Source organism: Pelmatolapia mariae, linkage group LG3_W (assembly GCF_036321145.2).
Source record: "Pelmatolapia mariae isolate MD_Pm_ZW linkage group LG3_W, Pm_UMD_F_2, whole genome shotgun sequence".
Classification (NCBI taxonomy): Eukaryota; Metazoa; Chordata; class Actinopteri; order Cichliformes; family Cichlidae; genus Pelmatolapia; species Pelmatolapia mariae.
Genome location: NC_086229.1, coordinates 79750822 through 79777737, shown reverse-complemented (window position 1 = coordinate 79777737; position 26916 = coordinate 79750822). Strand labels below are relative to the sequence as shown.

The 26916-nt window shown below is 40.9% G+C and overlaps 3 protein-coding genes across 3 annotated transcripts; 2 read left to right on the top strand and 1 right to left on the bottom strand.

Annotated features, from left to right (window-relative positions):
• Positions 1-3999: 3999 nt before the first annotated feature.
• phf23b (PHD finger protein 23b) lies at positions 4000-8552 on the bottom strand. The gene is made up of 5 exons (XM_063469986.1): positions 8011-8552; positions 6747-6778; positions 6548-6640; positions 5823-6438; positions 4000-5711 (listed from the first exon to the last, which is right to left on the bottom strand). Exons 1-5 carry the CDS (start codon positions 8036-8038, stop codon positions 5518-5520), a joined length of 963 nt encoding a protein of 320 aa, XP_063326056.1. The 5' UTR covers positions 8039-8552; the 3' UTR covers positions 4000-5517.
• A 170-nt stretch (positions 8553-8722) lies between these two features.
• Positions 8723-11983, top strand: elp5 (elongator acetyltransferase complex subunit 5). The gene is made up of 8 exons (XM_063469987.1): positions 8723-8994; positions 9079-9139; positions 9238-9315; positions 10058-10269; positions 10678-10853; positions 10937-11032; positions 11126-11226; positions 11339-11983. Exons 1-8 carry the CDS (start codon positions 8940-8942, stop codon positions 11445-11447), a joined length of 888 nt encoding a protein of 295 aa, XP_063326057.1. The 5' UTR covers positions 8723-8939; the 3' UTR covers positions 11448-11983.
• Positions 11984-13123: 1140 nt separating this feature from the next.
• Positions 13124-23740, top strand: ctdnep1a (CTD nuclear envelope phosphatase 1a). The gene is made up of 8 exons (XM_063469983.1): positions 13124-13817; positions 16885-16951; positions 19056-19174; positions 19274-19345; positions 19595-19711; positions 19835-19946; positions 20896-20980; positions 22338-23740. Exons 1-8 carry the CDS (start codon positions 13713-13715, stop codon positions 22396-22398), a joined length of 738 nt encoding a protein of 245 aa, XP_063326053.1. The 5' UTR covers positions 13124-13712; the 3' UTR covers positions 22399-23740.
• Positions 23741-26916: the final 3176 nt, after the last annotated feature.

Here is a 26916-nt window from a genome sequence, read left to right as displayed (position 1 = left end):
TAATAACTGAGCAAGTTATGTGTTCACTGGGTGGATGCTAAACAGATAGCGGTTTCCAGCAGAGAGCAAAAGGAGTACAGCATATTTTGTTCTTATCAGAGAGAGAATGAACCTTCATTTGAGATGCTATTTGTCATCTGATGTTTGCACGGTGCAGCAAAAGTCTTTTAATCTTTCAACTCTTTCAAAATAAGTTCCCTGTATGCTGAAGTCTGATTACTATAGGCTGCATAAAGGAACTTGTTTGAAGAAAATGAAGTCTATAGAAACCTGACACAATAATGCAGCTGAAATAACAAAAGCTGAGTTTTCGATGTCTGTAGCTGAATTCACTGCACAGGCTTAGGAGCACCTCTGAATACCATGTTCAAAGAATATAGTTGCTTTACACACAAATGTTAAAACAGTCTCCACAAACAGCAATGTCTTCTCTGGGCCTGAGTTCCTTTAAGGCGAGGTGGAAAAGTTGTCTTGTAAAATGATGAGTAAAAAATTGTGTTGTTGTTTTTCAAACATTCACAGATGCTGTATGCTCAAGGCGAGCCGCACCATTGTTGCTGTTTTTATATCGACACGCGGTTCAAAATACAGCATCTGCAATGGTATGGAGGTACATCAGTGCACATGGCACATCTGTGAAGGCACCACTAATGCTGAACAATATGTGCAGGTTTAGGAGGAACATATGATGCCACCCAAATGACTTTTTCCTTTTCAAGGAAGCCCTTGCTTAATTCAGTAAGAGAATGCCAACACAAATTTAATGTGGCGGTAATAAGATAGTTCATGGAGCACTGCAGTGAGATGTTGCTACACCCACTCTCCGACCACAGTGTGACCGTACTTGGCTTCAGGACTTCGGGTGAGCAGTGGAGGTGTTCGGGGCCCTGAATATTGAACCGTCATCAGTGGATCTGCCAGTGGAATTCGTCGTTGTCGGTGCTATTTGAATCCAGTTTGAATCAACACATTGTTTGGATTCCTCCGTCAGATGACGCAGAGGACATCCAAATGACTCCAGCTGTGGTCAGTGGTTTTGGATCCTGACCAGCCTCTGCTCCACTTAATGCACATGCAGCTGAAGACTTTGTCTAACACTTGTTTGAGCTCCACTGCCACGAGGACAGATAGAGAAAAACGTTACTACCTCATACCACAATACCTGCATTGATTTTACACTTAAGCTGTTCATTGTATCACACTGACATTCTGAGCTTTTCGCTTTTTTGTATTTTCTTAACTGAGCTCCTTGTTTAGTGTAATTTTGTTTTTTGAGCTATTTTCTTCTGTGACAGCCGTGACATAGTAGTAAATAAAGTATGTCTTATCTTATGTTAAGCTATCTTAGCCTAAAGAAATCTGGGTGGTAAATCAACGTGCTTGCATTTTGGATCTGTCACCCACTGAAAAGAATTTTTTTGAAAAGACAAAAACAACAAAGGACACTGCGAACTGTATATAAACATACTTCTCTCCCAACTTTTATTTTACATTTAAAGTAAAATAATCATATTTATCAGCTCCATGATTTTATATGTCATCTTTGATTATTTCTCTAAATGATTTGCAGATCACTTCGCGGTTCATAACTCCACCTAAATCTCTGCTTTTGTAAAAATCGGGCTGACGAGCATTCGATGTGATACAGTATAAAGAGTATAAAGTGTATAAAGATGTTGTTTTCACTCATGCTTTTCAGCTTCATGCCTGCATAAATGACATGGGAGGATGTAAAGCCTGAGGGTATGCATTACTCCGGGCGAGCTTGTAAACTAAGTGGTCTTATCATATTCTCATCTGTCCGCAGCAGCAATAATGAAAGCGGAGGAGGGCCTGGTGGGGCCGAGGCCATGTGTGTGTGTAGCCGTATGTAAGTGTGTCAGGGCATGTTGTCTGAACCTAAAATCTCTTAAGGTTTTGACAATAATGATTGACAATAATGATGTTAAGGAAGCGAGGCGGCAGGTTTAATTGGCATGTCTGAAGTCACATAGTCTCTCTCACACACACACATACACACACTTAGCCTAAACAGCCCCATAATAGTCCCAAAATATAAACCCACCCTGGAAGCATGGCTACAAATACCCTCCTCTCCACACTGGTCAGCAGAGAGAGAGACGCACACTTGGACCCAAGACAGCTTAGAGTCGAAATCCAAAGAGAAAACCAGAGATTTTAAGGTGAGCAAAGAGTTTGTTTTCAGATTCATTTTGTTGTGTGACTGCACCCTTACAGGGAATCAAGACTCACAATCTCTCTTTTGCGCTGTTCAGATGCTTGGCTCTAGATGGATGCTGCCCTTCCTGGCTCTTTACTTGCTGCTGGAGGAGATATCTGCTGCTGTCATACCAAGCAGATCCAGAAACAAGAGGGTAAGCCCTCTTTTTTTTTTTTTTTTTTTTTTAACAGACATTAAATTTATTACCACTTTCGGACAAGCAATTTAAACAGCTACTGGCATTTAATCCTTTGCCATCTTACTAAATGATCTGATTACGTCCTCAGGAAGTCACCTTAATGGACCAAGAAGTCTTTTCCCACCTGTTCGATCACTTGGACATGAGCGACCTCTCTGTGGGTGACGCAGGGGGGATGGTGGGAGATGTGGACAATGGCTCCTTTCAGTCAGAGACTTTCATCACCCCGACAGAACACCTTCCCGCCCAGCGGCAGCACCCGAACCAGCACCAGCATAACCGGAAAGCCAATGAAAAGAGGTTAGGACAAATGGCTCTAGATATTTGTCGAACAGTTGGTTATACAGCCACACGTGATAGAGGAAAAAGTGTAAATAGTACAAATTAGCTGTAAATACAGCAACTATGTGCTTATGCAGCTTAAATAAACAGACGAGTTATGATTTATGGGGATGATTGTTACTTATATTAGATATATTAATCCTATGATGTAATTTACAACAAAGGACACTCATAAATTTGGAGTCAAGTAGATGAAGATGAATATCTTAACGCTTTTGAAGATTTTTAGCTCTTGGCCAAAATATATGTAATGTTAAAGTTTTGTGTATTCTGATGTAAAAATGAGAAGATCAAATGATCAGTCTGGAGCCAAATAACGTCTTTTGATTTGATGCTTGCACGTCTTTGATTCCCTGATGTTGTGTTGAATTCTGACTGCTTTCCTCTCTACAGGAGGAAGGTCGCTCCTCTGGACCCCATCGGCGGCTTTCAAATATCCAGCTTCAGAACCCGAATGGTGAGCGGCAAATTACACTTATCCCCATTACCTGCATCACAGCGACATATAAATGCCACAAGCTCAACACACTCGCACTGTTGATACATAAAGTATACATGTGGGCCTGAAACATCGATGGCTTTAGCTTTAAACAGAAGTTATTATTCAGATTATTTTTAGCAGACTGCAAAGCAAGAAATATTAAAACAGAACTATATGCTGTCCCATTCAGTGCAAAGAAAGCAATTTATTCTTAAACTTGTATTCTATGAACAAAAATATCTAATAAATAGTTTAAAATATACATAAATACATATATATGTATGTGTGCATGTGCTTGAGTCATTGAAGTCATTATTGCTTGAATGTCCTATTTGCATATGCAGTTATCGTCTTTCATGGCTTGTTGAATTTTTCCATGACACTGGTAGCCATTTCTAGCCATACTACAACAATGCTTCAGCATTAATAATTTAAAAACCTTGCACTTGTCTAATATGAAGAACTGAGCATTTATATATTTGTTTTGCAGGATGAACCAGACCTCCACAGGGACGATTATCAGAACTAGAAAGCCTGCTAAATATCATGCATGAACTTTTGTATAACTTGGCACTTATTCAGTATCTGTGCCATACTAACGAGTGAGATTCCTGCCAGCTGTCGCCCTCTGCTGGTAGAAGACAAAAATTGACAAACACTGCTGTGTGCCAACACCTAACAAAATGTGATATGTAACGGTTTCTTGTTTTTTGTGTGTGTGTCATTTTATTAAAGAAAATTAAAAAACTCGACCAGCATGTTCCCAAAGACTTTTATTTTTCAAGCTACAATTAAAGGAAAAAAACAAAAAAACAAAACAATATCAGACTGCAGAAAATATAGAATTTGCTTGAGTATTCTCTCTTCACTTTCACATATGTACAGTTGTCAAAGAACAGGATATGTACACAGAATTTTAAGTTGTACGGAGAGTGCAACTGCTACTGGAGACTTACCATGACTCTCCCACGAACAAAAGAAAAAACGCACATGGTAAAACCAAACAACATAAACAAAATGACAACCTAGACAGCCTCAACTTGTTTTCTGTACACTACAACTTTGTTCTCGATGTGAGACAATCATATGTCCTTTTTCTGATGCAGGGTGCATCTCTAATCACCCCCTTCCTCAGAAAGCCTAGAAATAAAAAATACATATATATATATATTTTTTTTTTTTTTAAACAACCATTCATAAACGAGCCTCAGAGCCACTTTGACATCGTAAAGCACGGCAGCAAACCAGTCATCTTACAGCAACGTCCCCCCCGCCCCGATATCAGATGATTTAAATACAAAAAACAAACAAACACATAAGTAAAAACTGACTCACGGTTAATGGCTAACTGATTAATAAGCCGGACTGTGAGAAACACTAAGCGCGCTGTCATGAATGCACACGACCAAGTCCGGTTTTAATTAGCTGTAGCTCATCTTAGCCCTGCCCCCCCATTTTCAAAAAAAAAAAAAGAAAAAAAAAAAAAAAAGGCGGGGGGTGTATTTAGGTTTTAAAAGTGCACTGCTGAAAGGATAGTTTGAGTACAACTAGATGCATATGAAGATGCAAAGTAATAAATCTTATCCAAGTCAATGAATTGAAACTTCTTATTTCAGGAGGCTTAAAGACAACCCAAGAAAAAGCTCAACACAAACTACCAGAGTACGATCGAAACCAAAACGAGCTGCCCGTCTGGCATTATGACATGCGTATAAAGTAATAACAGCAGTGACATTATCCACCTCTTAACTGACACAATGTAAGCTGGGCTTCCCTCTCCCCAACTCTGCATGTGTTGTATTGATTTAAGGTTGGGAATGATTGGAACAAGCTCAGGGTGGTACTCCAGAGACCAAAGGAAAAGGTTTTCACTAATTTGTCAATATGCGCAAGAAATAATTTACAAGTCAAAAGTGGACCTTCAGTCAATATGAGAACTACTGAGAAAAAAAAAAGTATATGCACATCACCAGAACTGTAATACTAAAGCCAATCAATGTTGATGTCAATTAAGAACTTAAAAATGATTTGGAACCGTCAATATTGCCTTTTTTTTCCAGTTCTTCACAGTAGCCAAAGGGGGAACGAAAACTAGACGTGAGGGATAAATAAGAATGGTTGTGATTGTCGAAAGAAATCCAACAAACTGACTTTACAGTTGCCCTCCAGGTGATAGTTTAGGCTGTTTTGGCTGTAGGCATCAAAGAAAGTTAAGTGTCAGATGACAGCAAAAACAGATCAAACGCTCCTTTTCCCCTCCAGTCCTGCTCAGCTTTAAGTGTCTTTTTTGTGTCCCGACCGCCGCAAGTCCCTGCACTTGTGGCAGTAAAAGATGTCGGGAACGTTTGACTTCTTGATCTTTGCGCATGACAAGTGCACCCATATGCCGCACTGGTTGCACTCAATCATTGGCCGTCCCGCGAATGGCTTCCCGCAGTAACAGGTGATCAAGTCCCATGAATCATCCCCTGTGTGGATAAACAGACCAGAGTTACAGGGGGATTATGGTTGTGAGTTAGTTCAAAGTAAGCAACCACCAAGTAAATAACAGACAAAAGGTCAAAATCACAGTGTCTTACCCGATTCCACCATAATGTCTTCATCAGCGATCCATGTCTCACCCTCACTGGAGCTCATTTCTGCTTCCCTGATGGATTCATCTGGCTGCACCTTCCCCATGCTCTGCATGCTCGAAGAGGAGCCCCCGTGCCCCGGCAGCTCCTCCCTGCCAGCTCGTACCTCGGAGTGCGTATTCCGTGCCTCGGAGTCAGTCTCGCTTTGAGGAGCTGAACTCTTGAGCTTCTTAGCTTTGGGCTGTTTTGAGTTCTTGCTGCGTTTGATGCGGGCTCTTTTCTCACCCTCACTGCTGCCACTATCTGCTGCCCCCATGGCAGAATCCAGTGACAGCTTTTTCAGTTTTTTGTCCTTCTTGCGCTCTCCCTTAGTGCTGGCCTGGGTCTCATAAAGAGAGTCTTTAAGCTGCATCTTATCCAGCAGAGTGCTGTCAGAGTGCATGCGCCGAATATTTTTGCCTTTATTTGCTCGAGCTTTGCGGACAAATGTATGGATGGTGTGGATGTCGGAGCCCCCATCTGCCCAGGCATTGCCATTGGAGCTGCTCCCTCCACCTCCACCATCTGCTGACAACCCCGAACTGTGTGCAGAGCTGGATGATGTCGGGGACCACGAGCTTTCCTATTAGAGCAGACAAAAACATCTTCTGTCAAAACTGCAAAGTAGTCACTACATCTAATATGATACTTAAAAAAGGGGGGGGGAGAGGAGAAAAGCAGCAACAGCTCACCTCTTTTGGACTGGGGATGTAACCGGCATAAGCCAGGACAAAGCTGCAGAACTTGTTGAAGTCCTCAACAGTCCTCTTCTTCTTCTCTGGGGGCTACAGGAAACACATGTCTTTGTTTAGAGTGAAGCTAACCTACACAGCCCTCCACAACAGAGGGTAGCTGAGTCAAATAAAGTGCTCCAATGATAAAAATACTCACCAGAGGTTCCGTTTTACACGTTAACAGTGAATCTGTTGAAGAAAAAAAGAAACACGTCTGTAAGTCACAAGTGACCACTTTTCAGCTGCTTAACAGCCACTACATTACAAAGCATACGGTTGCCGAGGGAGAGTGTACTAATGCTAGCATTAGCTTGCTAACACGGCTCAATACCTTAATCGGGATTATAAACGATGAAGCGCATGCTGGTCTTATTTGAAAACGGTGCGTTTGTAAAAGCTACGTTAAATTAACATCCATATTTGACTGAAGGTCACTTGAGCGAAAAAAGACCAACTAACATCTTCAAGACAACTTCTGCGTCCTTAAACAACCGCAACCGGTGTCACTTTGTGACTGCTTGAACTTCACAAAATTAGTGGGTGTTTAAAAATCACTCTAGAAGAAGAGTTCGTCGTTTTCACGCCAAGTTTATAAGGAAAAGTTGACTGGATTGCTAAAAACGCGTCTGTTTGCTGGACACCATGCTTTTGGTACATTTTGTGTGTATGCTAATGCTAGGTGACGATTAGAGGGGAAGCTAACTGAACGTTATGTAGTTTGTAGCGTTAACGGCAAACGGGCAAAGGAGAGTAACTTCATTTCACTGACCTTCTACAACGATAGTTTTGCGTGGTCGAAGGCTTAATTTTATATTTTTAAGGGTTGTCTTGTGGCTAACACCCTCTTGATCAGCTAGCAAACCAAGGTAGCTTTCTTGATACAGTAGTGGGAGGCTCCATAGCAGAGATAGCTTTGTGCTATCGGCTAATGTTAATCGGGCGTGTCGTGCTGGCCACCTTTGAAGTTTGAGCTAATGTCCAAAAAAAGGGGGCATTTTTCTGAATTATATTTGTAAGCCACGTTATCTCAACTGACACGTTAGAGAGGCTTCGGTGAGTTGGTTTGCAACCGTGGCTATGCAGCTATTAAGCTATGTGGTTCGGCGCGTTAATTAACAAGCAAGCTAACGGGAACTGTGTAATAAATGTTAACGTCAAATTTATGAACTACCATAACTGTACAAAATGTTGGAATCACACAGTCTTCACTTTTAAAGAACTTTCACTATAGTTTAACGACAACACGTCCGACTGTCGGTCAATAGCGAGCTGTGACATTATTACAACACACGCAACAACGACGTTAGCCGTAACTCACTTTAGCTTACTGTCCTCAAAACGACAGCTTTACGCGATGAACAGATTAACATCAAGTGAGGACTGTTTTTCGTTGGGTTTTGTTGATTTGTCCATAAGCATACCTTGGTGTTCAGACATTATGTCAAGCATTGTCGCCTCGCCGACACGGCCTCGATCCGAGAAGCAGAAACAGCAGGCGAGCTAGCCGGAGAGTGGCGGCCGTCGCTCTGCGCCTTCTCCCGTCGTGGCTGCACCTTAGCACCGGGAAACTTTGGCAGCAGAAAGCCAAGTGTGTGGAGGATCGAAGATGCTGTCCTTCAAAGAAACTCCACACTTTGTCGAAGTCGTCCTTGTATTCCCTCGAGGGGGAATCCCAAACGGGGGCAAACCACCACCGACCTGTCGCCACACTATTAGCCCGACAAAATACTAATACCACCGTCGCTTGTTCTCAAATCTCCCACTCTTCGTCAGTGCACTAATCTAACCACAACAGAAGTGTAAACTTTCATTTAATTAACGCTGCGAATCACTGCAGATCCGTGACGGAAACTTCCCTCGATGAAGTTTTTCGTTTCTTCGTCGTAGACATACAAAACGACCGAAGTTGGGGCTTTTTATTCCGCACGGTCCTCTTCGTGCGCGGCAGAAGCCTCTTGAGGCTGCCAGCCAAGGGTGTGCTGCAGTGTATGCTGGTTAATGTAGTTTAGTGTTCAGCCTTACCACCAAACGCGTTTACGGGTGTAAACGTTTAATAAACTACATTTTCCTACATGAAGACGATTGAAGTCACAGGGAACTATGGGATACGAAGTTTTTTTTATTTACTCTAACCACCCCAAACATAGTAGCTAGCGAAATCTGAATGTACTTTCACTGGACAGGGAAAGCTTTAATTTCCTGCGAAACATTACTTGTAGCGACTTTAGGTACTTATAATTGTTAGCTTTAAGCTACGTCGTTCTCGTCAAGGCAAATTACTCATGTTTTGTTAAGTATTCATGTTTTAAACGGCGGTGAAGCAGAGGCATGCTAACTAGCTGATGCTACCATGTTGTCTGAACTATTGCAAGGCACTGATACTGGGGCGGTTCTTATAATACAAGGTAAATATGTGAACGTTGTCGACCATAAGTATACATTGTTATCAATAATGATGACATTAATTGATGTAATTTATACTTTCATAGATTCTTGTAGTTATTCTGGGCAGCACCTACTTAAGAGCTTCATCAGTGCCGCATTGAACAAGTATGTAACCGTGTTTCCTTGTATACCTATTGTTGCCTAAAAATATGTCTAAGTTATGTATTGGCTTAAACAGTAACTGGCCTGTGCTATGATTTTAGAGAAGAACCTGTCCACGTGCTTGGTTTTGATGTCAGTGAGGAAGAACTGAAAGATGGATTAACAGCATCTACTCAGAGGTATTGAACTTTAATGTTGAAACAGTTATTTGATCAACAACAAATGATGTGATTTTGCTTAAAAGTTTACTTCATCTACCAAGCGAAATGCATAACAGTACCTGCTTCCAGTTTTTTCCAGTGTGAGCCGTTGTTACTCCGTTAAAGGAGTGTGTAATGTGTTTTTTCTAATGGCCATATAACATATATAGACTAACCAAAGACCTACACATTGGACAGCTAAACGGAAACATGATACACACGGAAATACTTGATGTATTTGGTGCACATGGCAGATTCTATTACAGCAGACTATTTTCCTCCTCAGAAGGCCTCGGTCCCTGCCTTCTCAGGGCAAAAACTGAGTTTTCAAAATTCTTTAAAGTTAATGTTTTAAAATTTCAGTCAATGTTTATTTTTCAACACAGCCTGAACTTTCTTATGAAGCTTTCTTCTTAAATTTCTTTAAGTATTTAGGAAGGACATTCAAAGGTCTTTTTTAGATTTTGGCTGGCTTTTGTTGTGTTCGCTGTTGAGATGGTCCCACACTGCTTCAGTAATGTGGAAGTCCAAATGTGGATTCATAACTCTATCAGACCTGTTTTCACTGATTTTCAGCCAGGTTCTTGTGTAATCTGGCATACCTCAGCCTTTTCTCACTGTTTCCTTAACAATAGCTTCTTGACAGCCTCCCTTCCACTGACACCATTTCTGGATCTTTAACATGGAATCAAACGTTCATCTTGTGCTTCTTTTACTTCAGGTTGCACTTTCACAGTGCTTATACGGACCCCCTTGGGTGGACTAATCGGTCGGCTTTTACAGTTCACCAGTTTTGTGTGGAGGAACTCACTCATCTGCTCAAACAAACATCACACCCCAAACCAGTGACTTTAGTAATCGACTCGCTGTCATGGATATTGAGACATGTGAGTCCACCTGCTGTCTGCAAGACTCTTCAGCAGCTTAAGAAAGGTGATAATGTATCTTCTGTGTCTCTGTGTGTGTGATTCAACGTCCATGTCTTCAGTAATTTTACAGAATGAGGGGAGGTCTGACTCCCAGGGTTTGAGCATGCTTTTAATGCTTTGACCTTTTACCAATCTTTCCCTGAGCCTAACTGATCACAAATCGGATCGCATCAGCATTTCTGTTGTGCGATCTGCAGCGATACAAAACAAAACGTAACGCAGAAAAGATGCTCGTCTTGGCTTCACCCCCAAAAATCTATTAAGTGGTAATCTTTCCTTAAAAAGCATATTATGCACGAAAGGCTCTCTGCGTTCACAGTCCTTTATCATAAAGACCTTCACGGGTGGCTTATTTTTAGTAGGCTGTGCAGCACTTCCTCTGTTTAACGATTACTTTCTGTGTTTTCATTAGGGGGAGCCGTGAGAGCTGTTATTGGTCTGCTCCACGCAGATATGCACCAGAGCGGTACTGTGGGAAGCGTCTGCCACTTAGCTACTTCAGTTATCACAGTGGCACCTGGAACGAAGGGAGATGAAGCGGTGGCAAAAATAACAAAGCGATCAAAGTCGGGGAAAGTTACGCAAGATGTAAGAAGTGCTTGAACTTTAATTACTATTTTAAATGCCTACAGCTTTTATGAAATATTTATTGTTCTGCTTTTTGTCATTAGGAGGAGATATTCAGCATCAAAGGGGATTTCTCAGTTACTGTAGTGAGTAAAACCAGCCATGCTGGACACAGACAGACTGAAGCAGAGGAACAGCAGGTACAGCATAACATGTGCACAACAGCTTCACACATTATACGGATAAATAAGCAAATCTGTTATGACGTAAGTGTCCTTTTTGTGTCTGTGTAGACGGACCCAACAGCTAACTTGACCTTCAACATTCGCCTGTCTGACACAGAGCGCGAGGCCAAGGAGAAACTTGCTCTTCCCTTTGTCTTCAGCAAAGAGAAGTCAGACTTTTTTTCAGTGACCACATCTAATATATGTTGATTTTCTTTCTTTCTTTTAAAAACTTTTTTTAAACAAACAACCTAAAAATACAGTTCTCTTTTAATTTTGCAGGAAAACCGCTCTGCTCCAGTCGGGCCCAGGTTCCGGTCGAATTCTGTATGAGCCCGATGCCAACGATGACTACGACCAGGAGGACCCTGATGATGATCTTGATGTTTAGATTTAAGGCAGGAAAATCTGCTGAAGATCCACGTTTCATCTGCTTTTTTGCCATTGAAGGACTGAAAAGCTTTCAATGCTTTAAACTTATTTCATGTGTGCTATCTGTTGGATATGTACGAGACGTTATCAGTTCACTTTTTCTAAAATATAAACTATATATTTTTTTTGTTTGTGGATAAAATTTATTTTTTTCTGGTTTATTTACAAAATAATTTATTTTTGATTTCGTGACTTTTGCACTGAAATGACTGTTTTTTTCACACTATGATTTATTACAGTGACTGGCACAAAAATAAATGAGAGTTCACAAGTGCTTAAAGAAAGACAAAAAAACCCAAAACAGGTTTCTCTTACACAAAACAGTATTTATTACTTGTGTGCATCTTAAAAATCCTGGATATCTGTTCTTCTGCCACATCCTCTAAACATCCTATAGTAGGAATTAAATCAAATGCTGCTCACAACCAGAAAATGTCCCAGATATATATTGTCTCATTGGCAAAAATGATCTCAAACCAGTTGCTCTTTTGTGTACAATACTTAAATACTTTTTTTTAAATTTATGAGCCTTTGAGGTTGAGTTATGATCAATATATGTTTAAAATGTCAGTGCACCCCAGGGCAGCTGTGGCTACAATGTAGCTTGCCATCACCAGTGTGTGAATGGGTGGATGACTGAATGTAGTGTAAAGCGCTTTGGTCCATAGGGACTAAGTGAAGCGCTATACAAATACAGGCCATTTACCAAAATGTGATTTGTGAAAGGGAAGATTTACAAGCTGGTACTCAGACCTGCCACAGTGTATCGTTTGGAGACAGTGGCACTGGCAAAAAGACAGGTGGTGGCAGAGCTGAAGATATTAAGATTCTTATTAGGAGTGGCCACAATGGACAGGACTAGAAATTAGTACATCAGAGGAACAGCTCAGGCTGAGCAGTTTGGAGACAAAGGCTGATATGGTTTGGACATGTGCAGAGGAAGGATAGTTGATACACTGGATAAAGGATTTTGAAGTTGGAGCTACCTGGCAGGAGGGAAAGAGGAAGACCATAGAGGAAGTTCATGGATGTCACAGAGGAGGATGTGCAGAGGGCTGGTGCAACAGAGGAGAAGCTAGGGAGGGGGTGAGTTGATCCACTGTGGTGACCCCTATAGGGAGCAGTCCAAAGAAGTTGAAAATGTATACTGATTTATAGATGATGTCAGCAGGTAGGTCTGATGGCACTAAATAGTTTTGAGCAACAGTTCGACATAAACACCGATGCCAATTGCAGTGTCAGATTTAATAGTCTGAATCAACATTTTAGCATTAAATTACACTTACCAAGTCCGTGATTTACTGACAGCTGTCAAATACAGTCACATATTCATTTCAGTTTTGTTTGATTTTGTCGTTATACAAGCTACACAATCCTCCAATAAATCATTACATTTCCTCTTAAAAATATCCAGGCTCGTCCATTACCACCAAGTCACACGGCTTTCTCACTAAGAGTTATGTTTACGTAAAATTCCACATAAGTATTTATGTAAGAGTACAGCTGAAGAGTTAAAGAGCAAACTGAAAGTTGTTAATTTGAAGGTTTTAGCTGACATGCTCGTCCTCGTCGGTTTGTTTTCTTTCCACGTGGACGTGCTGCGCGCAACCGAGCTGGTCGCGGAAGTGACGGCAAGGCGGCGATGGCGGCTCGCAGTTTCATTCCGGATTTCCACTGGACTACAAACTGATTTTAACCGGCCCGGTTAGACTTTGGGGAACTTTTGCAACACTGTCTCCATTCGGAAGCCGCACAGACTCAAGTCGCGTTGAAGTGGTGCCTGTCAAGGAAGGACCCCACAGCTTTTTTGTGGTCTATTTTTCTCCAAGGTTCAAGGTGGTCACCCTGTCGAGCTAGCGGTAGCTCGGTGGCTACGAGCTAACGGTAGTTGGTATACATACGGCTAGCTCCTGAGCTAGCTTGTCAACGAGCTGCGTGCTAAGGTCCACACAGCAGCAGTCGTCGTTCTCCGGCTTTTCCTTCGACCACCTCATCGTTTGCTTGTCACCGTTACAATGAGAAGTTACCCTGTTTGATGCTAATTGTGCCGCAATTGTGCAGAGCGAGGTACTCACACGTTTGCTTGGCCTCTCCAATAATTAAGAGTTGCTAGTTTGGCGGCTGTGGCTAAACACCAGAATTTTGACTGTGTGGGAAGCAAGTGCTTTCAGTAATTACCCCTTCCCAGCAACTTGGGTGAAAACCGCGTTGCCTAGTTATTAACATGCTGAAGACCCGGCAGTGTTTACTTGGCATCCGCACTTTTCTCGGCGTTACGTCCAGAATATGGGGCTTCATCATGTACATCCTCAGGAAGCACCTACGAACGGTGAGAGGGGCTTTGAATAATGTGTGACACTTTTCCGTGCAAGTCTTTACTTTGCTATGACTCCAGTGTGCCTGAATGTTTTAGTTTTAAATGAAACCCACCTGATGAAAAGCTTGATTGGTTTTCAGAGAGCCAAATTACTGGCGCTCTCCACCTGAGATGTTGAATACTCTTTGATTATGACAGTTTCTTACATGTCAGAAGCCTCAACCTCCTAGTTAGTTATCAAAAAGTATTGCTTAATTATTCATAACAACTATTTTTTTCACAACTAATTTTTTTTAGTTAAAACAGTAAATTGAACCTTTATTGTAAAGCATCAGACACATTCCCGCAAATGAAGTATATAATGAGTCACGCAAGATGTTAAAGTGCGCCAAAATATCCTCATGACTGCTTTAATTAATTATTTAAAAGTTCCACTGATTATCTCATTTTAAATTGGTACTTGTCAAATCTCTTTAGGTTATGGTCACAAGTCTTTAAATGGTCTAAAACCTAAAAGGCTAGTTAAATTTTTAAAAAGAAATGTCAAAATGTTTCTAAATCTAAAACCTTTCGACAATTAGCTCCCCCCCCCCCCCCCCCTTTGCACATGTATTGCATGATCAGTTATCAAAACTGTTGCAGATTCATTTATGAATGATTGGTCAAACATCAAAACAGTGTGTGGGGTTTTTGTTTGTTTTTTTTAATTGCAGGACTGCTTTATCCGGCTGCAGTGCTCAGTGAAAACTGCCACATCCAAACCCTAAATTTAAAGTGCATTAAGCGTGCAGGTCACCTTCAATCGCTCAGAAATGCCTCCACAATAAACATGGCATTTGAGGTGACATAAGCCACCTGCTTGTAACTTAGACATACACGCAGGTGTCGTGGAGTCGTTAATAGATGTGCATATGTGGTGTAACATGAGTGGACTTCGGCTTGAGCGCCATATCAATCCAACAAAGCTTGGAGGACTGCCCCGTGTGTTGTAATCATCTTGCTGTTTAGAGGTTTGTCTGTAGTTGATTGTGTGGCAGCAACACCTCAGGCCCTGAGTGTGAATAGTTCAGTCCATGTTGTGGCTGAAGTGAGAGGGATTAAGTCAGCACAGAGAGTGCACTGTTCTCCCTCTCTCTGCCTCTGTTTCTCTTGTTCTCACTCGCAGTTTAGCTCTCTTGTGCACGGTCTGTGATGCACTGGAAATTTGTCATGATGATCCAAGTGCAGGGCATCTATTATGCTGCTATGGCGGGGTTAGGGTTGGGGCTGTTTAGATTGATTTGGAGGGAAATGTGTGTGTATATGTATATATGTGTTCTCACAACTGGGATAACCAGTTTTCTACACTTAATAATAACGTCTTGTTTATCCACAATACGTAGATCTAAATGAAGATAAGATTAATTGGATTATGTATTTTAGGAACCGGTCATAATCCCAGGCACGCTATCCCATGTCAACAAATGACGAGATGGTTGTTTATTAATCTTACCCACATCAGTGTTACATAATCGTTGTGTTTATCATTCTGCATGCAACAATTGGCTAAGCAAAAAACAACTACCAGCTTACATAGCTGATATTTGTACTTCACTGATTAGCTGATTAAGAATAAATCTGCAATGGTTTTCATAACTAGTTAATGAATAATATACTTTTTTTAAAGCAGCGTTGCTCCAAATCATCCACTGTATCTTCTTTCTGCAGATCTAATGGTTACAAGCAGCCTGAATATGTTGTCTTCAGCTCTGAAACGAACATGAACCAATTAATTAAATTGTTTTACAAATTAATTAAGGGGAAAAAATGTTAGTTGCTGCCATCGTCCATTTATAGTCATTAGTTATGTCCCGACTGTTCTGGTTAAAGGAACACGCAAGCAGAGGCCCGCTGCTACATGAGGGTTTTTCCTGCGTTTGAAAGATTTGGGCACCCACCACGAGGTTTTGATTCATCCCTAAGGGGAAACATCAGGACTGTGAAGTAATCTTTGTTGAATAAGAGTTTAATTTAGTAACAAAAAGAATTTTGTCTAATGGTTAGAAATAATGGGACAATAGGCAGACATCTGTCATTTAAGATAGCAGACTAATTGCTTTTACTCTATGCAGGGCACTTTTGTCTGGGTGTACAGTCACACACCCCCATAGACCAGTTTTAAACCAGGAAAAAGCCTTTCACATGTCGTTGTAAAATTTAGTAGTTTTTTTTAGATGATGGGCAGGAAAAACAAATAAAAATAGTCCACATTTTATTGTTTATTGTTGCCTTAGTTTGGAGGCACAGGACATGTGCGTGCCAGGTTTTCAGATGGACGTTTTTAAAGATACAGAGAGCTGAGTCGGGGGTGAGATTTCCCCCGTGGTACCCAGCAGCTGCTTCCAACAGTAGGCTTCTCCCAGGCTTGCCCTGCCAGGCGGGGGGGGGGGGGGCATAGGGGGGAGGTCCTGTCCAAGGCAGGTACCAAGCAGCTCAGTCAAAGTCACCCTGTGAGTCTCCCTTTCTGTGTGTGCCCCATGCAACGCTGACACCCACCGACAGCTGGGGGGATAAAAATAGCCCTGTGAAGAAAAGTGCAGAGCCCCTGGGCAAGAGCGGCACTGGGAAGGATCCTCGCTGTAGTCATTTGGATCGCAGCAGAGGAAGCGCTATGGGTTGGACGCAAGCCACTTCGTTATTTCAGTGTGGTGCCCTCCTCTGTCCCCTTACTTGATCTGGTTTCCTAAGAATGCTTTATCTTAAGGAGCTGAAAAATAAAAATTTCAGATCCTGGTAAAATCTCTTACCAACCCAGAGCACAATTAGGTTTCTGTTTTTACTGTTATATCCTGAAAGATTCCTAAAAGATGAAACATTTCCTCTTCTGTAAAATCACATGAAAAGTTCTTTGAGGTCAGAGCGATTGTAAATAGGGGTTTGAGGCTTCTGTGTACTTGGTATGTATGGTATTGTCAAATATATCACAGTTTAAGCTCTGGTCGTGGTATATTTAAGTCATCGTTTAAGTGTTTAGTGCATGTTACAGTATGTGCTCCTTCTATTGAGAATTCCCTTTTTGATTCCGTGTGTTCATTTGCAGATAATCCAGTATCAGACGGTGCGATACGACACTTTGCCCCTGTCCCCCATCTCCAGAAACAGGCTCAGTGAGTACACTGTTGTTTTCATGATATTTCTCTGTATAAAAGCTTATCTTGCTAAGTCTTAAAGATGCTTTCACTAAGGCACATCAGTGTGTTGGCCACAAAATGAAGGAACCATTAAAAGCATCTTTGTAATGTGGACAGAAGAAGAAGGTGATAAACAAGTTTGTCAAGTAAGAAGTGATTGTGCTGACTGGGACTTTTTTCTGGAACAGATGCACAGTTTGGAAACTATCCCCCTCATGTTCGCCTTAAAGTAAAGACTAAATGGCCACTATGTCAAACTGACTGGCTTCTCCACATAAGGAAAATCACACTAGCTTTTAGATACTTTTTTTTTTTTCCATGACCTTCTTTTATAGATACAAATATTAAGTTGCATTAAATGGGTTCATGCACAGCTGTATTCTCTTTGTCAATTGTTTTCATAAACCTGTTTTGCTACATAGGTCTGTTGTTTTGCTCTGTTTAACCAACTAATAGCTTACCAACAGTGTGGTTTTGCACAAAAGGTATTTGGCTGTATATTGGCACCGCAGCATTTCAATTAGATGACTTTATTTGGTTTTTAAAGTAAAAAAAGAAAAATTGTAAATGTAAAACAAATGTTGGTTTTTTGCAGAGCTATAAATGTCTGCTGAATATTTTCCAGTGAAGCGTACTGATACAGTCATGAGTGAGTTAACTGGTGTTAGCAGCAATGTCAACACTGCATAATGTAAATAGTCTTTGACGTTATAAACTGCATTGCACACAGTCTTTAGTGATAAGGGAGTAGTATATAGACCATAGATATCCTCAAGATGTGTGACAGCAGTGCTAAAGTTTTGAATGTCTAATGTGTAGATGCACACTAGCTGTATATACCAACACCAACCGACAAACGTAACAATTATAACAGTATCAACATGTGAGCATCCACATAATGCAATGTCATCTTTGATTTAAAAAAACAAAACAAAAAAAACTGGCTTTCTGCTTTGAATTAAAGGATTGGATATGTAAATGTTACAGGCTGGGCCACACCACTTGCTCGGGCACTGACCGGTTTGGTTTGTGAGCTCTGAATGAACTTCCCTTCTGTCAGCTGAGAGCTCATTCAACAGCACACTCTTGACTTAGAGGAAGGATTGTATTTCAGTCTACTTTACTTGCCTCTCACTCATTCCTCTGACGTCACCAGCACATCCAGGTCCAGTCTCTAGTGAATAAGTGTACATTAACTTAGCTGCAGATGGTGGGTATTTCTGCTAGAAGTAAAGCAGCAGTGTGGTTGCCAAATCTGTGCATCCGAATAAGGTCAGCTTCAAAGGTTAAAACGGTTACCCAGAGTCCTCGAAGCGCTTAACTGGAATCAGCTAGGAGTGTCTTTGGGGGAATAAATGAGTCTACTGAAAAAGTAACTGGAATTGGCTGAAAACACATTAGGAAACTCATCAAGTCAGGGATTGCAAAGAGATGAGGGGAAAAAATGAAGGTGCCTGCGTGTCAGGGCTTTAATTTCCACTATTAATTATAAAAGAGGATGTGTTATAATATTGTTATAAGATACTTTTCATAAACCCGATCATAAACAATTCTTATTCATCCCATCATTTCTTGTTGACTTTAAATTAAAGTGAAGTACATTATATCCTCATCAGGCATAGAGGAAGCTCACATAATGGGTTTCCTTTTGTTTATTTGCATACCATTTAAGTGCATCAATCAGAGTATTGGAGTCAGTAAATAATAATAAAGAGATCTTTACACATGGTGGTACACTCTGTTCTAAAAATTAAAACTGAAAAATGACTAAGGAAGTTAACAACACCAAAACCGATGATGACTTTGTAAAATCCACGCATTGTGCAGAGTTTGTCTTTTCGCTGTGCTGTCTAAATGCTCTGGAAAAAAATAAAATGGCTTGCCTTTTTTGGGTCAAGACTTAAAATAAGCAGTTCCTTGTTTGACATGTTAGAAGTAAAAGAGAAACCTGCTTGTTGACATTGACATGTTGTACAAAAGTTAACTGAAGTGCATGATTTTTCACGTAGCCTAATTTCTCTTAATAATTTTGTTTGTGTAGATTTGCAAAATGAAGCATGATGTTATTAAATGAATGCAGATGCTGTAAAGAGGAAGATTCTGGTTCTGGACCTAGATGAGACCCTGATCCACTCTCATCATGACGGGGTACTGAGGCCCACAGTGAGACCTGGCACACCGCCAGACTTCATCCTCAAAGTACGGGCGGCCAACCATATATGAGCATGAGTTACTCCCAGTTGAAATACCAATTCTGTCTAAATGAGCTGATTCCACCTGTTTCCCTTTTCCTTACAGGTCGTCATTGATAAGCACCCAGTCAGGTTCTTCGTACATAAAAGGCCACATGTTGACTTCTTTTTAGAAGTGGTGAGTGTTGTTCAAACAACCGTGTGCATGTGCGAGTGTGTACGTGTGTGTGGCGATGGTAACAAGCAGTAAATCACAAACATCATCACTCCTTTAAATCCTGCCTGTCATCCTTGTCATTAATCTCCATTGTACTGCACTCTCACACTCATAAAAGTGTATTTATTTTTTGTATTGACCCTTTGTCAAACACTGCTAAACACTGATGGTAATTTGTGAACATACACTGTTACGTTCTTGTGTATATAGGTGAGCCAGTGGTATGAGCTAGTGGTTTTCACAGCCAGTATGGAGATCTACGGCTCAGCAGTGGCAGATAAACTGGATAACAACAGAAACATTCTGAAACGAAGATACTACAGACAGGTACTGCTCTACGCTGTCTTCTGACAGCCTGTGTTAAACCTAATATTGATCAAGTTTCTGCTTTCCCTCTGACTTTTGTTGGTGTAGATGATTATATTTAAATTTTTTTCTTTCTTTTCCCAGCACTGTACATTGGATCTAGGTAGTTATATTAAAGACTTGTCTGTAGTACACGATGACCTGTCTAGTATTGTTATCCTGGACAACTCGCCTGGTGCTTATCGAAGCCATCCAGGTAAGATTTCAAAGTGTAAATGGGCTTCAAAACAAGATCTCAGAAACCACGAGTGACATCACAGTAGTTACGTCCATATGAAGTTTAATTAGAAGTTGTTTAATGTATTTACAGTGCAATAGGTGAATAGCATCCCTACCTTCCAGTTGCGACTGATGGGAACAAATCTAATGCATGTTTTCAGAGCAGAAAGTGTCAAACAGAAGTATAACAAAGGGTCCTGCTGATTCCTGGAGCAAAGCTTTATTAATGCTACTGAGATAGATAGTTGAGTTAGTTTGTACTGTTAATATAAAGACATGGAGCAGAGCACCCAATTTCTGTCTTTTTTTGTATGTCTTACACCTGTCAAGCTCAAAAAAAGAAAGAGATGGTTTAGAGTATAGGTGTAAGTTTTTCTGTTTGGATACTTTGAAACTACTTTATTAATTTTGGTCACATAGAGCACTTTTGCATGTGAACAGCAGAAGATTGTGGCTGTTGTGCTCACAGCTAGAGCTGTGGGCCTGACACGACCATATTAGTTATAGTTCCTCTCACTGACTGTCAGAAGTGGAGCATTTGAGTAGTTTGAAGCTTTTGGTTCACACGTATTAATTATACATAAGGTCACTGGATTATTTGAATTTTCCCCTCACTGTAAGTACACACACATAAATGAGAAATGGCATGATACCTGCTAACGAGTTGAGTTATATATTTGGCTGCTTGTTTTCTGTCATGTTTAACAGATCAATGAAATCAAATCTTTGTCTTGGTAGAATTGAACTTTGTGACAAGGACATAAACGAAGGTGTTTTCACTTCAGGGCCTGTGTTGTAAAATGCTGTTGCAGTACATTAAGTGCGAAGCTCCTTGAACACTCTGTGGCCTCTTTAGAAGAGCAGCACAAAATCACTACCATGTCCATTTTTCTGACACAACTGACTGGCTGTTTTCTGCCCTCCAGACAATGCAATACCCATCAAGTCCTGGTTCAGCGACCCTAGTGACACAGCACTTCTTAACTTGCTGCCTATGCTGGATGCACTAAGGTAAAATGCATAATAAAGCTTGCATGAAAGCAAAGGATAGCGCAGACACTGGCTTGCATGACTTACTTTGTTGTAAGGTTATTTGCATACTTCCTCATTCTAAACGAGTTGTTTAAGACATGTAAAGCAAAAAGCTCACAAGCTGTCAGTGTGTTAACACCAGACTAAATCCTCATATGACCACAAGGACTCAAGGTATTGTCTCTTTATTTTGGTGGTTTTACTTGCTTTCTCTTTATAAGTCGCCCGTCATGTTTCAGCAACAAAACATTTTTTCACACATTTTGTCTGCAGTTCCTCTTAGAAATAGTTCAGTCGCTTTAAGGAGCTGTTTTTATTCAGTGTGAGACAAGAACTCTCATGTGAATTCATTCAGAAGAGTGACAAGCATCTGGATGAAGTTTCCTACAGAAAGCTAAGGCTAACATATAAGGCGCCTTGAGACGACTGTCGTTGTGATTTGGCGCTATATAAATAAAACTGAATTGAATTGAATTAACAGCAAACCTGCACAGTGTGTAATGTATGAGGTAAACAAAGGAGATGCTGAGTGTTTATCATTGATTTTCAGATGTGTATGTCAGGCGTTATTTTTAACACCAGGTTGATTTATCCATTGTTGGATTAAGCTACTGTTAAAAGTAACTTGTTACATTGCATAATTACTGATATGAAAAAGTAATCTACTGAGAAAAGGAAACACTGGTTTGCAGTTAGCTTGTATATGTTGGGTATATGACCATGGGGTGTGTAAGCTTCTGCATGTTTACCTCTCTAGTGCACTGGCATTACCTCTGCACAGCGTGTAATATTGGTAGCATCTCTTCCTCAAAACACACCAGCAGCAGGCTCATCAATTTCCTTTTGGCTGGCATCGTTGACTGAACCAAAAAGTCACTGGCTGTAGTTTCAGAGGTTTTGCTCCTGTTTTACCGTTGCACAAAGAATACTTCCACAGAATAAAAGCAGTCACCTTTGCCGTCACGTTCCCTGACTTGGCATACACGCTGACAGAAGTATAGGACTGGATGTATTAGTGTGCAGCTTCATGCCAGAGAGTTAAAAGGAGACAGAAACATTGTGAATTTGTGTGGCATTCTTCTCTCTGGTCACATCAAAGGAACAGCAGAATTTAAGATTTACACAGTAAATAACTGAAATGTAAATAAATAACTGAAATGGAGAGCTAATGTGTTGCATTGAAGCAGTGGGAATACTCTAAATACTTGCCAGCGTGAACATGGCTGATCTTTTGAACAAATAAATTAGCTTTTTTGTCCTCACAGTGTTAAACATGCATTGGTTTCCCTGCTACGATGGCAGCAAGTACACTGAAATGTCCTCCTGTTTGTCATAGGTTCACTGCTGATGTCCGCTCCGTCCTCAGTCGAAACCTCCACCAGCACCGGCTCTGGTGATTGGCTGAATTGAGAGGGATCGGGCTTGTTGACCAGCCTCTTCTCTCTGCTGGCTTCCACCCTGCCCTCCATTCCCACGTAGACGACCCACCAGCCCTCTCCGAGCCCCTCCTGAGGAGACGGGGGCTGGGGTGACCGCCTAACACAGGATGAACAGTATGGGATCAACAGAACCCACGAACTACTGGGGAGGGAGGGGGAGCCAGCTTCTTCTTCTTTTTTTTTTTTTTTTTTTTTTTTTTTTTTTTTTCCGTTGTTGTTGTTTTTTTCTCTTGGTTCTTTATTTGTACTTTTTTTTTCTTCTCCAAAACAAAGAGGAGCCTCTCTGCCTTATCGCTCCTGATACTGACTGTGTGTGTATGGAGTCGGAGTACGATTGTTGAGTTCATTAGTCCTTTTTAAAAAATTTTGAAGATAAAGTTGGGAGATCGAGGAGGATCGGCGATGCAACAAAGACTTTTTTTTTTCTCTCTCTCTCTCTTCTTCATCATCACAACATACTGCACTTCAGCAAACTCATCAGTTTACTGTCTTAACCTCTTGGAGCAACTGAGTAGGGGAAAATAGAAAACTACCCCCTTTTTTTAGATCACCATCATACCCCAAGCGGTGAGTCATCAATTCCCAAGGTACTTTTTATTTTTTTTCTCCCCCAGCAAGATTGGATCAATTTAAATGATGTAACTGATGGACCCTTGCTTGCAACATACCACCCACAGGCATTTTTTTTTTCCTGGACAAATAGCCAAGAAGTCTAAGTTTCTTTTCTTTGTTTTTGTTTTTTTCTTTTTCCCTCATCCATAACCAACAACTGTTTCCCCCAAACTTCTTCATGGGACTCTGTGATAAACACTTTAAAGTTGTGAGGAAAAAAAAAAGAATGGCTTGTAATGATACAATGACTGCCGTTCCGCCTTTCCATATCTGATTGTTTCTCTGTTACCATGATATCTGCTAATATGACTTCTGAATACCACAACAGTTTCTTCTCCTCATTTTTTAAAAAAAAAAATACTATTTGATGCCATCCTGGTTTCATTTAATAAGAATTGCACTTAATCTCCTGGTTTTTTTTTTTTGTTTGTTTTGTTTTTTTGCAGTTTGTTTGTTAGTTGATTCAAACTTGCAGCCTTCCCACCCCTTTGCATTTTTTTTTATTTTATTATTATTATTATTTTTTTTTTTTTTTACTCATTCCCCTTTTTATTGTATCGGTTCAACTATTAGACGCTCCATCTTTAAATGCCTTCTGAACAATGTCAGTCTTGTCAAGGCTCACAGCGGCTTCTTATTGGCTCTGTCTCCAGGTCTGTGTTACTAATAAAACACTTGTCAGTATCGACCAGTTATAATTCAGCTTGTTTTCTTTTACTGCGAGTAACACCCTTCATGTTTGAGCCCTAACATTTTGCAGCTCTAACTTCACTGGAGTTCAGTTTCTGTGAGAGGAACACTTTGGTTAATCATCTGCTGCCACCATGTGGTGTAACGGGGAACTGCACTGATCTCAAACTAACTGTTTTGGTAAAGGCTTTTTCAAATTGGAATAACCTTTGTCCCCAAAGCTCTATACAATGGGTTTCTGTCTCATCTTTGTTGTTTATTTTATCTACAGCTTGAACTTGAGACAAAAAACAGAAGCTGTTCTTGTTCATAGATGTAAGCTGTGCGTTTAAGCACTGCTGCAGGCCATAATGGCTTCTAAGTTTTTATGTGTACGTTTATTTTGTTTTAATTGTGAAGAGAAGTGTAATTTTAAGACAAAGTATGCACATTAGTTTTCTAGTTTCTATTTTTATATGCATCTCTACTTGATGATAAAACATCCTCACATGAAGTCCGTTTGGGAGAACTGCTGACCATCTCAATCATGTTGCATAATCTTAATCAGCAGGTAGTGTTTTGTACTGTTTTGTGACTGTTTTGCAAATGAATGACTGTCAGTGAAAAGTATCAACGTTTTTCTTACTGTTAGTGTATCAAACATGCAGTGCAACAGTCCTCTACTATAAGACCTGATTTGGTTGCACATCTGCTAGCCAGCCATAGCTATGCGTGTGATGATGTGTGAATGTTTTTTGTCCCAAGCTGAAGACTTCAGAATGTGATTTCTAATCACGGTATAAGGCTGATACAGTATATGCTTTGGTTTGCTAACACCTGCCTCTCACTGATGATTTAAAGGCTGAAACGCAGAAAGAGGTAAATATGTTTTTGCCATTTTTTGGGACCACAGCTTCCTTCCAGCCACCTTATTAAAGGAAACCTATTACGCTCTTATACTCCTCAGTTTATCCTCTCAGACAAGTAGTTTAAGCTTCCTTCCACCTTCCCATTGAGCCAAAAGTCTTCTGATTAGCTGCCCCTGCTAAACGGGGGCAAACAGGCAGGTGGAAGAAAGGCGATATAAGTGATTTTAACCCTTTAAGCAGATGGGTTACAGCAGTAGGTTCCATTCCTGTCAGCTAAGGTCAGGAAACAGACTACAGTTTGCACAGGCTTACAAATGTTGCCTGGTCTGATAAATTTCTGCTGCAGCATTCAGATGGTAGACCCAGAATTTGACCCTGCCATCCGCATGAAAACATGGTTCCATTCTTCCTTATATTTACAGTTGAGACTGCTAGTGGTGGTGTGATGCTGTGGAAAATATTATCTTGGTTCACTTTGGGCCCCTTAGTATCAAGTGGGCATCATTTAAACACCACAGCCTACCTGATGATTGTTGCTGAGCATGTCCATCTCTTTTGACTAGTGCACGCATCTTCTGATGGCTGCTTCCAGCAGGATAACACCATGTCACAAACTTCAAATGATATCAAAGTGGTTTCTTGAAGATAAGTTTGCTTTAGTTTAATGACCTCCACAGTCACCGTATCGCAGTCCAATAAGCACGCTTGGGATGTGGTGAAGGAGATTCACATCATGGATGAGCAAATCTGCAGCAAATGTAATGCTGTGTGATCACGTCAACATGAACCAAAATCTTTGAGGAAATTTTCCAACAACTTGTTGAATCTGTTCCACGAAGAATTGAGACACCTAATAAAGTGACGAGTGTATATGTAACAGAAAATTAGGAAAACCGAAATAGATGCCCCTTTAAACCTGCCTTGCTTTTATCCACCTTGCAAATCGAGCGGATTTCTTTGCGAGCTCACTCCAAGAAGAGTCTATCATGTTATCATCTATCAATCTCACATACCTGTTCTCTGTTCACCATTGGGGGTGGGGGGCCGGGAGGAGGAGTTAGCTGTCTGGTTGGGGTCTGGGATGCTGGGCCTCCCTGCTGCTGCAGGACCGGGGGCGGTCTGCTTGTTTCCACCCCAGAGCAAAGGGCAATATCTCCTGGGTCTTGGGGCAGATTGCCCCTCTGGGGGTGATAGTACCTGGACCTGGAGGGTGTGAGTGTGTGTACAGTGTTCATTTCTGTTTGTCTTCACATTGGGCGAGTGCTGTGTATTTGCATATGTGTGCACGAGGGTGGGAATGCATGTTTGTCTATATCTATGTGTCAGGTCGGGTCTTAGGCTCCACCTCTCTGGGAACGTCTCAGGCCCCCCCAGGTGTGGGGGTCTATCTCCCCCCACCACACTCCCTGCTGGTGGCTGATGCCCTCAGCCGTCGGTGCTTTGGTGGTTCACGGTATCCAGGGCTGGGCGCTCAAGTATGTACTGGCTCACTCCCGGTGGCTGCTTTTGCTTGTTTTCTTTTTTTTTCTTCCAGCAGGTAACCCAGCTGATTTTTTTAGTGTCTTTTTTTCACTGTCCCTCTTCCCCTCTCCTTTTCTTGAACTTCTCTTGTCCAGGTCTTTCCCTTTCCTATCCTCCAGTCATGTCTCTTCTGTTTGTAATAACTTAAAAGTTAAAAATACATAAAAAATAAAATAATATAATTAACAATAATAAAGATCAATCAAGTGGACCATGGCAAAGCCATAATGATCCACTTGGAAAAATAAATCCGTTAGGCATTTTTCTTGGCCTTCAGACCATAATTCTGATAGCTACAGTGCCGAACGGGAGAGGCAAAAAAAGAAAATCATGTAATATAATAATAATATATAATGTAGTCAGTCAGCGTTTGTCATCAGCTGAGTATACACTTTAATTCTTAAAGTTCCTGCTGTAAAAGAGCCATGAGACTGAAATCTAGAACACAAAGGGGAAAAAATACAACCACAAAAATGTATAACCAATAAAGAAAACAAGAGGCAATATTATCTAAAATTATCAGCCAACCTTCTGGTCTGAAGCAGGAGAGGGCTGTTTCTCTTTAACAAAAATATGTGCTGTACTTTTTAGACATATGCAATCTGTGTCATCACTGTGCACAAAAGGAAGATCATGAGGTTTTGAACCATAGTGATGTCACATGGATGTGACTCACAGACCTGTGGGTCATATGCGCGATAGGCAGGTGAGTGTTTCAGGATGTATGAGTGGCAGCTTTGGAGGAACAGTTTGTTTACCAAATGTGTTCATGACAAAATATTAAACTTTTTTTTATATAAATTAT